General features: G+C 30.4%; 1 protein-coding gene across 1 annotated transcript in view; it reads right to left on the reverse strand.

Moving 5' to 3' along the window:
• The window catches only part of Ac76E (adenylate cyclase type 2 Ac76E), a 400,108-nt gene that overhangs the window by 232,810 nt on the left and 154,538 nt on the right, over positions 1 to 12,760 (reverse strand). Inside the window, exon 4 of the mRNA XM_089633305.1 lies at positions 9,738 to 9,866. Within this exon, the coding sequence (XP_089489431.1) occupies positions 9,738 to 9,866 (129 nt within the window). The remainder of the gene's footprint in view (positions 1 to 9,737; positions 9,867 to 12,760) is intronic.

Here is a 12,760-nt window from a genome sequence, read left to right on the forward strand (position 1 = left end):
TTAAATTAAGTTTTTTTTTTTCAAAAAATCGTTTTTTCATTTTTGATCTCGATGAGGCACGGGTTAACATTATCCAATTGAGCTAAAACTTTCCAAATCTTATTTTCTAGACAAATGGCAAATATTAGGGGGGTCGTCAGGCTGGCATTACAACTAATGTGGGTACTATTGTTTTATTTATTGCCTCCATTTATAGAACTAAGCGTAATCTATACCGGCACTTTGTTGAATCCTACAAATTAGAGTAGCGTTGGTATTTTAGTTTCAGTGATTTGTCTTATATGTAGTATTGTTCTAGTTTCTATAATATTTTATGTTACTGTTACATGATTTACTAATATTATTTTATATTCATCAGCTTTAATTTTTTTTGTATAATTTTTGATAGCTTATTAGATATATTCTGTTTTAAAATGCATGTAAAAGCCCGGCTGGTAGTTAAACGAAATTAAAAAAAAATATTAAATAACCACAGCCAACGTCTGTGACAACCATTTAACTAGCCAGTAATGTATTCTACATCATAATGATTTTGTAGTCAGTTGGAACCGTTTCGGGATGTGCGGTTTTAGAGATTAATTTGCTATTAACGATAGAATAATTTTTGAATAAGGTGCTATAAACGATAGTCCCTTTATCTATCGCAAATTAATTTCACCTTCAATGAACCGCTGGCCGACCTAAAACGGAAGTGATCCGTGTGACCTTTTTACCAAAATTGAGTTATAGGGGTTACTTTTTTATGTTGTTCAAGCCTATTTTAACAACCTTACTTCTCGTACAGTTCACATTTTGCAAAAATTTGGTATTATATTAAATCTTTTTTATTGATAATATTACAAACTGTTTTTGTAGTGTTTTTTTTTACTATAGTTCAGAATTAAGTAGAAGTCGGTAACACTTCAGCATGACATGATGGATCACGTCAAGACTCGAGATTACGTATAAATATCTGATTAAAAGTTTAAAAAAATATATTAAATATATTGAATCATGAAATGCATAAATTATCCGATTAAAAGTACTAATTTTGGACTTGCCTCTGTAACTCCGGTTCAATAAATTCTAGACAATAGAACTGTTGCTTTGAATTCAGACTTCATTTTCAAAAATTGAAGTGTTGGTTTGGAGTACCCACTTATACAGACGTGCCAATAAAAAAAATCACTTCACAACCGCTAACGGTGGTTTTGTTAAGTATCGAATAAAGACTGTTAAAGTTTAGATTCGAGTTGTTACTAACAAAAAATAATATACATTAATCTCTATTTTTTTACATTCGGCAACATCGCGCTTCGAATCTGATAGTGTTTTTCAATTGAGGGCGACAGTTTTAAATGTTAATTGTATATTACAGATTAATTTTTTTGCAATGTAGGCGTAAATCGTGTTTTTCGTTCGTAAAATGTTAAGTATACTATTATATTTCAAGAATTCAATATATTTACAACTTCTTTGTCTAGTTTTTCGTTTTTTGTAAAGCATGTATGTAAAATAATTGCATGTTGTAAATGTTATTTACTTTTTTGTAAAAAAGTGCTGCTAAACGATTATACCAATATTCAAATTTTATGGTCAATATTTTATGAGAATCATTCATGTGATTTTTTTTTAAATGTAGTATACGTGTTGGTAAACATGAATGAACGGTTTAAGATGTGAAAGCAATGCGTTTTCAGTATTTTTGTTGTATTTCTGTCAACATAAAAAAAAAATTAATCAAGAGGTAAAACGTGTAGTGACAGTTTTCTTGGAAATTCCTTAAATAAAAGACAGTGTATTAAAATTTTTAGCTCTGCGAAATTTTTGAAGTTTTTATTAAAAATGTGAGTGGGGAACTTTTTTTCAATTTTTCGTGTTTGAAAATAAAATATTTTTTAAATATTAAAGTATATTTGGAACACAAAATTTAAAAGGTAATTTATCTAGTGTCGTAAATGGTATTTGTTTTTACTTGATTGGAGAAATATATGCAACATTTAAAATGAATGGCAGATTTACATAAAACTTATAAAGATCGTCTTATAACGAAAGCAAAATATGAAGATTTCATTGCGTTATGTATAGTAGGTACTACCTCACAAAATATCATGGGTACTACAAAGCGCTACCCAATTCAAACTTTATTGCCACAGAAGATGATGATGAGTTAAATATCGCGAATGTCTTTCTTGTCGTTTATTATCTGTGTATCTTTGCTATAAGTACTCATTTTTGTACTTTTCGAAAAATGATTCTTGTAAAATAATAATTGTTATAATTATTTTTTCTTGTCAGTCCGGAAACGATTTCCCCCTTGAAAATGTGAGTAAGATTAACGCGTTTACTTGGGACGCACAGTGGCCAATTTTGATGATTTGGCGCGACATCGTTCTCGGCGTTCGACCATTTGGCATCAATGATGTTTTTTTAAGTATTAATAAGAAATACCACTTATTTTTTGTTAATTCTTATTAGTTGAAATGTTGATAATGATTTTAATGCTTTTATAAAAAGTAGCGTGTAACTTGGGCGCTAAGTTTGTATTTTATGGATTATAATTCTTTAAGAAAACAGATAATAAAAATACAGTGAACAATTTTGTACATTATAATTCTTTAAAAAACCAGATGATAACATTTTTAAATAATTATTTTATAGATTAAAATTCTTTATAAAACAGATACTAAAAATACTAAAATAAAATTTTTATATATTATAATTCTTTGAAAAAACAGATAAATTATATATTGAAAACTGAATATTTATTACATAATTTAACATAAATACAAAATGTGATTTCCAGTAGTAACCCTATGTTTATAATTATTTGGGTAAACTGTTTAGGTTTTATTTTTGATGGTACGCAAAACTAAATATTACATACAGTTGATCTTTCTTTGACATATCGGAGTCAAATATTGGATTCTGAAAAAAAATTTACGAAAATTAAGTACAATCATTTCTTAAAAATGCAATTACTGGAATGGCTGGCTAAAAGTGGTGGTGATTTTGTTTTTCCGTGTACAAAAAAAGACACAGCAATAATATCCTATTATAATTAGCGTGAAGACTCGTGAAGATTTTTATTCCTACTCCATTAAAGGCAAAAAATTGGAAAAAAAGGTAAACTTTGAACCAAGGCAAGAGTTATAATTTATGAAAAAAAAAAATTCAGTTATTTAAATAAACCACGTATCTAAAAGAATATCTTTAGTGATTTTAAAAATACTTTTTTTCTACAAAAAGTTCACAAACAACCTGATTTCGCACGCCTTCAAACTCGCCTAGATAAAGCAGCATAGTTGCGCGCCCGAATATCAGTGTACCCCTGTTCTGCGACTAATTACATAATAATTGAGTTTCAGATGTTAATTTAAATTGAAAGTGAATAATTGTGAATAACTTAAATTTTATTCTTACGGTACACAAAACTAAATATTACATCCAGTTGATCTTTCTTTGACATATCGGAGTCAAATATTGGATTCTGAAAAAAAAATGACGAAAATTAAGTACAATCATTTCTTACAAATGCAATTACTGGAGTGTCTGGCTAAAATTGGTGGTGATTTTGTTTTACCGTGTACAAAAAAGACACAGCAATAATATCCTATTAAAATTAGCGTGAAGACTCGTGAAGATTTTTATTCCTACTCCATTAAAGGCAAAAAATTGTAAAAAAATTGTAAAAAAAAGGTAAACTTTGAACCAAAGCAACAGTTATAATTTATGAAAAAAAAAAAAATTTCAGTTATTTAAATAAAGCAAATATCTTAAAAAATATCTCAAGTGATTTTTAAAAATACTTTTTTTGTAAAATAAGTACACAAACAACCTGATTTCGCACGCCTTCAAACTCGCCTAGATACATCAGCATAGTTGCGCGCCCGAACATCTCAGTTCTGTGCGTAATTACCGAGTAAGTAAGCTTTGTATGTTATTTTCAATGATTTTTTTAGTGTCAGTGATTAATTGAGAACACATTGGTAAAAAAAAAATTCATTTCGGGAACATGCCGATCTGGGATCAATGTCGCGCCAGCGCTCAAATTTAAGCCACTGTGGGACGGGTTGTTTCACAGAATTTGAACAATTCCTCAATTTCACAGATGATTTTGAATGATTTCACAGTTCTATGAAGGTTCTATTCAAGCTCTGTTATGATATCATTACTGGCCAGTCGTTTAAAAAAATTGCAATAATAACAGAACTTGAATATAACCTTCAGAGAACTTGAAAATCAACTTTGAAATTTGATGAACTGTTCAAATTCTGTGAAATAATCCGTGCTAAATATTGTTAGTGTCCAACTGAATAAGACATTACAATAACAGTATTATTTATTTATTATGGTGGTACATCTTATTTATAACACGTGTATATGAGAAATGATTACTTTTTACATTGTAAGATATTTTCTGTAATGATGTAACAAATATATATTTTTTAATAAACACATTTAAAAAAAATTAAACCAGGAGGAAGCATGTTCAATTACCGCAAAAGTTCAAAAACATTTACCTTTTTTGTGTACTTAAATAATAAACTATTATTACCAACATACCAGAAGTGTATGAAAAATATAATATAAGAAAGTATGTAATATGCATGAAGGGCGATTAACCATATATTTATTTTTTTCTAGGTGCACGGAGTATATAAATTATATTTTTTATGTTGCTTGGTAAGTAAAATTCTTACACTTCCATATAAACATCAGGTGAATTTTTAATCGTTAGTAGATAGCTCGCAAAGTAGAGTGAAAAGCTTAAAAAGCTTATAATGTAAAAAAGCCTTTTGACTGTTTCGCCCTTCTGACAAAACAACGGCATGTTAAGAATATAAAGCCTTAATTATTTATGCATTTTATATTTTCTATCTCATCACGGCTTTAAAACTGGTATTTCGTTAATGTGCATATAAACTTTTACATTTAATAAAATTTGCTTTAGAGTTTTATGTTTTATTAGCGAAATAAAAACCCACTCAGCCATTTTAGTGCGTCCTATATTTTCAAGAAAATTTATTTGTTTGACATAATAAATTGTGGAGGGAAGTCTGCGGAACTGAGTTATTCTTAGAAATATAAGTGGCTTTAATGTGCAAATTATATTCGAAGTTTTAAAAGATAAATATGTCTACAAAATATTTAATACACCTGTAATATATTATTTATAACACAATGTTTTCAAATATGGGTAAAATCTACATCAACCGAATGCTTTAGAGTATCTGATGACTTCTGAAAAATCCAGTGGAGTACCTATTATCGTAGTAAGTTATATATTTTCAGTTATTGTGAATATATCACACTACAGCTATTTCACCTTCAAAGGTTATTTGAAACTGCAGTTAAGGCAAAGCTTAATGCTGAATCACTATTTTGATTAATCTTTATAACGAATTGGTGTACATTATGAAAACCAAAAAATATGCTTTAGTTAAATGGAAGGTTTTCCTATCGCTTCGCTTTAGTAGAATACAAATAAAAAAATAAACTACTCAATTAAAAATATAAATTCAAACTACTACAAAATTTTTTTTTTAATAGAAATGTATAAACGCGTAAAAAAAACAACTTTTAAAAAATACAGTTTTATAGCTAAGATTATCTGTGACAGTTTCACTTGATCAACTTTTTTTGCTTTCTTATAAAATTATTTACAAATTAAGTAAAAACCCGTTTTTTGCTTGAAATCGAACGTTTCTAGACTCCGTTTGTCAAGAGATTTTAATGCCTATTACCTACGATATAAGGTATACCAAGTATATACACATTTTTGGCTTGTAGCTTCCTCTTAATCAAAAATTAAATGGAGTGCGGTTGCTCTTAAAAGAAGATTTCCTAGCGAGACAGGCACAGTAAAAGATTCATCAAAGATTCACAATATTAAACAAGATTGTGGTAAAAAAATATCTAATCCGTGTAATGTATTTAACTTATATAAATTATAAGCTTAGTAGATTAATTTTTTTTAAATATTGCATTTGGGGTGACGCACCTGACAAATAATGAATTAACCTTCTGCCAACTATTTCGCTGATTAAATGTGTTCTTACCTGTAACAGTGTAAGGCTTACAATAATGTTTTATTATTCAGTAATTTAATATAACGACGAGAAGGAGTGTTTTATTTCATTATCTTCCATGAAAACCTTTTAATTACCAATTCTCCTGTAAATCACGTATGTGTCTCAAGTGTTGGTGGAGTACACGTATCTACTACACGTAATATCGGTAAATTGGTTTGGATATAATTTCATTCAGCCAAATTAAAGCCTCACAAAGCGTGTTATAGTGTTACGGCATTCAGTCACCTCTATCTACTTACATTTTAATCAAGAAGATGGTAGATGGAATGTTTAAACTATTTGTTTCAATTTACGAGATTAAAAAGAGACGCATTGAAATGGGAAGGAAAGGGGAAATTTACGTTGAAATAGGCAAGGAACGGGGTAAGAATTGATAGTTGACATACTTTTTTTCAAGAACAGTTAGAGCCAATACATTGCAAAAGCAGTAAAAAGTTACAAAAAATAATGTAGTTAATATTATAATGAAGTTGAAAACGTTATTTGCACAGAAAGATTTTTAAACACTGATTTTAAGTTCATACACATGTCACTCGAGACTTTTTCGTTGAGCTTACATCATTTCCGTTAATAAATGGATTTGTGACCATTTTCGTATTAAAATATAAGTAAATTACATGCTTTAAAAACATTTAATTCCGTAAAAAATATATTATATTTAAAAATCTTATTTTAGATTATATAGACCATTCCATTAAGCCTCAATGTTAAAAAAACCCATTAAAAAACTTACTTTCGGGAAAAAATATAACATGGGTATGAATAACATTCTTGGCAATGAAAAGCTACAACATGAGTTATAATAGATCTCTCGTGGAACTCCCATGTTGAGAATGTAAAATCCAAAATTTCCCTGATAACCGGTGTACTCTATCGACTCCAAGGTGTGCTCCCCACATCTCTACTGCGTGCCACATATTATTCTATGATCCACTCCCACCTGAATTATCTAGTTAGTATCCGGGGCACCATTATCAAAAAAAAACTTCTGAAATACAAGTTATTCAAAATAGAGCCGTACGGAATAAATATAATCTGCCATGGGATACACATGTCAAAGATATATACTCACTGACACAAATACTTCCTTTTACGATTCTACCAAAGTATAACATCACAACTGCCATTCTACAAATGATAATTCAACACTCCTTACACACCAACACTAAACCAGTCTTTAATTCCGACATACACAAGCACAAAACACGATCACAAAATCAAATACACTTATCGTCATCTACTTACACGACTAAATTTGGAATTAACTCCTTACAATACATTGCACATAAGCAATATAACGCATTACCTAGTAATCTAAAACTTGCGGCAACGAACAAAAAAACATTGGCAAAAGCTGTTAAAAGCTATTTCCTCAGCAGTTTTATTATTGACTGACAAATTCTTTCTTTGGAACTCCAAAATAACTTCTGCGTTTATTTATTTGAACGTATCTATGTTGTCTTGTTTATAATCTAATGTTGTCTTTCCCGAAATGAGTTTTTGGAACTCACTGGGAATAAAACATTATAACTTGTATTGTATTATTTTCTAATAGATAAATAATTGTACCTCATATGGGATCAGAGTATATTTCTGCAATTCAAAAATGCATAGGACAACCTCACTGCTTGGTTTCCATCCCGGAGAGGAGGTTTAAGTATCAATATGGGCAAAGCAGTTGTAGTAGCCTATTCAACGGACAGTTAAGAGACGGGAAAACGAGGATATCGTTCGACAACATAAAGGAATTGACTAGAAATTCGAAGAAGGATAAAAACAAAATAGATCCTATTCAAACTGATGATAAAAGAAATGCCACAAGATGATAAATCTTTTAATAATTGAAGGTCAGCACTCAAAAATATCCACTTTGTATTTTGTCAAGGCAATAAATAAAACTAATGATAACCTTAGTAAAAAAAAAGTTGTGTATGATACAATTATTAATAGAATTTTAGGTAAAGTATTCGAAATTGTCTTCGTCATTTTTCAAACTGCACCTTTGCGTAGACATTTCCGTACGTATTTCAGAGAATTTAAAAGATTAGTGGTTAGAATTCTGCAACTGGAATTAATTACCCAACTACCGTTTAGAAATTACAAATAAATCATGTGAAGTATTCATTCAGTTACTAGATTAAGATGTGATGTTCAGGGCCATTTTTGAATGCTGAACCTCTGAACACATGTTCGTTCAGCTATTGAAATATTGTAACATATATTAGAGAAAAGCTTGATATATTGTGTCGAATGCACAGATATTCGAAAAGCGAAAATATACAAATAAATAGAAAAACAAATAAACAAGCTTTGTCAAATTGTTACTTTGGGCAAAGCGATTTGAAAAAAAAATGTTGCAAGCGAAATAAACAAAACAAATCTAAACATAAGATTATTGAAAATGTTTGCTAGACGTACATTTCCGGGTTACAAAAAAACTTTTAAACTATGTGGGTACATTAAAATAAAATAAAATATTCGTTTAAAATGTAAAATATATGCCGCCGACGGGAATTGAACCCTCACCTTCTGATGTCCGTTCAGTGGTCCAGAGCACCTGACCGGACATCAGAAGGTGCGGGTTCAATTCCCGTTGGCGGCATTTATTTTTACTCGGGAGATATTTTCAATTTGTATTGATATTTTAGGTGACTAATTATTGCTTATATTAATATGTATATTATATTACGCAAACATAATATTATTTGATTTCAATGGAAATTTGTGTACTTGTTTTTTCGAAAATCATAAAAATTTTATATTTAACTGTTCGGAGCCAGTGGGAATATGATACCGCTGATATTGTGAAATATTTTGAATATCTCAAATTTAGTCACTGGAGACATTGAAATCTCAAGAGAAAAACGTTAACTTTTTAAATCGGCAATGGGGTATAAATTAAAAGTTGTGCTTTAGTTTCTCAGTGACTGCGTAAAGTTAAAATTACAAGAAAATATCAAGCATTACGCCATTACGGGTGATATGATTGTTTAATAAATATGCTATTTTATGTTCAACAAGATTAGTTGATTGGAATCATGATTGCTTTTGTAAACCTTGGATTATTAAAAAACGGTAACGACCATCCGACTGACGTCTTGTCTGAACCTTTCGTTCCGGATAGTACATTATAGATATTAATAACTGTCTAATGACAATTGTTTCGCCAAAGCAATCGAAATAAATAAAATTATAAATGTTCGTTTGTTCAAAATCTTAAATCTCCGAAAGTTTTTCAGCGATTGCTTTGAAATTTAGATACAACGTTGCATTTATACGTGTGCGTTTTTATATATCTGTATTATATAGATATCACCGGTGACAGATCTCTGGGACAAACATGCTTTGTTTGAAAAACAGCGACAACTGATGGACGTAAAGCCAACACTCGCTATTGTTTCTCTATCTGCACAGATAGACTAAGCTACAGCAATGCGTGGCGGGGTACAGCTAGTGTAGAATACAACTATATTATTATCTGCTGTTCTAAAGCACATTGGGTATTGAGTCATCCGCCAAATCCGGCTAGAAAAAAAATCTTAATATAAGATATTGTAGTGTTCACTCCAAGTTCACTCTCTCTTGATCGCGCTCCAACTGCAAACTGTGTTGAAATATCGCATTACCTACATAAATTGCAGGAACATGAAAAATGTAGCTCACCTGTTGATAGAAGAGCGGCTCGTTCTTTTGGAAGCCAACTCCGAAGGCCAGAGCGAGATGGGCGGCAGAAAGCAGGGCCGCTATAACGAGGGCCAGGGAACGGGATACGGGAAGCATTGTGTGAACAGCCTGTGAATTAAATTTAAAATACAGCGGTTATTAAATTATTTTATTAAGTCAAGTAATTACCAATAAATAAACATAATTCAACAGCAGAAAACCTACGTGAAATAGATGTTTGAATTTTTTTTCAAATATCGTGTTTTTTACAATTTAAAAGAAATCTATTTTAATAATGTTATTATTAAGTTACCGCGGTGACGTCACCAGTCATCAGACTCGAAAATCCGATGTGTTTTTTTCAACTGCCGCTGAATTTTGTATGGGAGTCGAGACGTTTTTTTATTCATAAGATAACCCGCTTTTAACATCGAAGAACACAATGTAAAATGTTAACATCTGAATGTTAACACTGTGAATCAAAGTGCAAAAATGCATCCACAACCGCACATGATAAACAATTTACTGGTGTTTAAAAACTTTCACTAAAATATTTTCATTGGTTCAAATGTGAATTTGGTCCGGAGTTGCCAGGGCACACGTTCTAAAATACCCACACAATTTTCCCCATAAAATCCCCAGAAGCTCCTTTACCTACAAAATAAATCAAAATTCTATTGAAATTAGCATTTATTTTATTTATAATCTAGTCTTTTTCGGATTTTCTCTTTCGTTCAGGCTTCAAAAACAGACATTTCTTGAAAAATTTCCACGAAAGAAACGAAGTATAGTTCGTTATATCATTAAATATTATTTTTCAATGTGGTTGGATAATCAAGAAATTCCAGAATCCCCGCATTTTTCACAAAAAAAATTTCAACGAAAAAAATTACTTATGAATTCGCCGCAATTTGGATTTTATGTGTTACTCACAATCAATCAGTGTTTTTCAAAAGCAACTTATTAATTCTACTGTATAATAATAAAACTTATACATTCAGAATCAGCATTCGTTGATCTGTATGATATTTTAAAGCCATAATTTAATTTAATGAAATTCTTATTCTGTTGGAATTTTTTTTTTTTTAAATAATAATAATATTTGGCTAATTTATATAGCGCCGTTTTCGTGAGAAATCACCTCAAGGGCGCTGTATCATGGTTAATCATTGTGGGTTGCCGGGTTGCGCTTTCTCCTTCTTTAGCAAACGTTTCCGACAACAATACAGTGTCCATCATCAGGGCAGATGTCCGCCGTAACGCTGTCCAAAGCACTGGCAAAATAAGAAGGGAGAGTAACATTACACTGGTGTTACTACACGGTATTATAACTCACAAAAATTAATCACGATCATTATATAAGCTCAATAAAAACACTATATCAATAGCATATTAAAATCGTTTATACTTAAAAATACAATTTAATCTCTCAATTATTATTATATTGAAATCCTTTTCTCTTATTTCTTATTATTATCTCTTTCCTTCTTCTACATCCTTTTCTCTTTTCTATTTGATAAAATTTTGTTACATATAAAATTTTTATTTTCTTATATTAAAAAATAAAAATTCTTTTCATTATCTTTACACTCTCTGAAAAAATATGTTAAATTGCTATTGCTACACGCAATTCTCCGCCTTTTTAACACGAGCATTTGCTCTAAAAAAAGGTGTACCACGATGTACTGTAATAAAAAGAAAATAAACTTAATGTAATGTAATAACATGTAATTGTAAATTCAATATTAAATAATAAAAAAAAAAATTAAAAAAAATATGGAGTTCCAAGAATTATAAAAAAAATAACAATAAATTTATATTTTATTTTACAATTTCGATTCCAAAGCTTTTCCGGTTTTACACAGGTTCCGCACGAAAATGAACAGAATACATTTTTAAGATCTAAAGTTGATTTTCTTTTTCCGTAATTCTTTCGCTCCCAAATAATGCCCCAAAAACATCCCAATCTGAAGGATTATGCAGTTTCCCCTGAAATAAGAAAGATTAAACATTAATTTTGAAACAATCTTCCGTTTCCACATTCCTTTATTTCATTTATTTGGCCCAACATTCCCAGCCTCACTCGTAAACAAGGACTCGAAAAACATGGTAAAGTTAAATTTAATAACCTTTATCGCGCAAAAATGGAGTCTCGGAAATTCCGACGGTATTAAAACGGCATCTGTTGTACTGTGTCAAATAAATAACGCGCCGGTGCCATTATCTTCGTTGAATAACAATTGAATGATTTACCTTCGTTTTATTCAGAGACTTCCATTATACTACTGCTGGGAAGTTAAATAACAACAATTGAAGGCGGTTTTAGCAAAACCGACGTTAGAAAATCAGATTGTGTTTTTAAGCGACAAAACCGCGAGTAACAAAAGTAATAATTAATTGATAAATAGAGGGTTTAATATCCTTTTTCTTTCCACAAAGTGTTACATTTAAAGGAGTGATTGCATGGAATTAGTTGAAAAGCTATTGAATTTTACTTCACGAAAAAAGCGATGTACTCGTAGTTGTCGTAAGATCAACGACAATTCAAATGAAATGATCCAAAAATGTTAAATAAATTTAATTACATGTGTTATTGTGATAAGTTGGCAATTAGACATTTTATCATTAGATTAAAAAATGTTGAAATCTAGAGTCCAAAAAAAGATATTGTCTCGCAAAAGACATACAAAGACTCGAAAATCTTGTGATCACCGTAAGGATTAGAATTGAGGCGCCCCTTATTGAGAATGATAGCAGGCCGAAAGAGGTGGGAAAAATCCTCCGACATTTTTCTCCTCTTCAATACCCGCTTTAACAAATGTCTTTCTAAAAATCTTTCCTTAACACACCTCTCTATTTCACTCAACCAGGTGATAAAACAGTACCTTTCGCTTTAGTACAAACCGGAAAACTCCTTAAGTGTTAAATAAAAGACTAAGCGTAAAACAAAAATGTACATTTCCATTGGCTGCTTACAGATATTGTATAGATAATTTTGATATAGCGAAAGGCGGGTCACCTAA

The sequence above is a fragment of the Hesperophylax consimilis genome, chromosome 7 (genome assembly GCF_061612785.1).
Source record: "Hesperophylax consimilis isolate HC1 chromosome 7, BYU_Hcon_1.0, whole genome shotgun sequence".
In the NCBI taxonomy this organism is placed as follows: domain Eukaryota; kingdom Metazoa; phylum Arthropoda; class Insecta; order Trichoptera; family Limnephilidae; genus Hesperophylax; species Hesperophylax consimilis.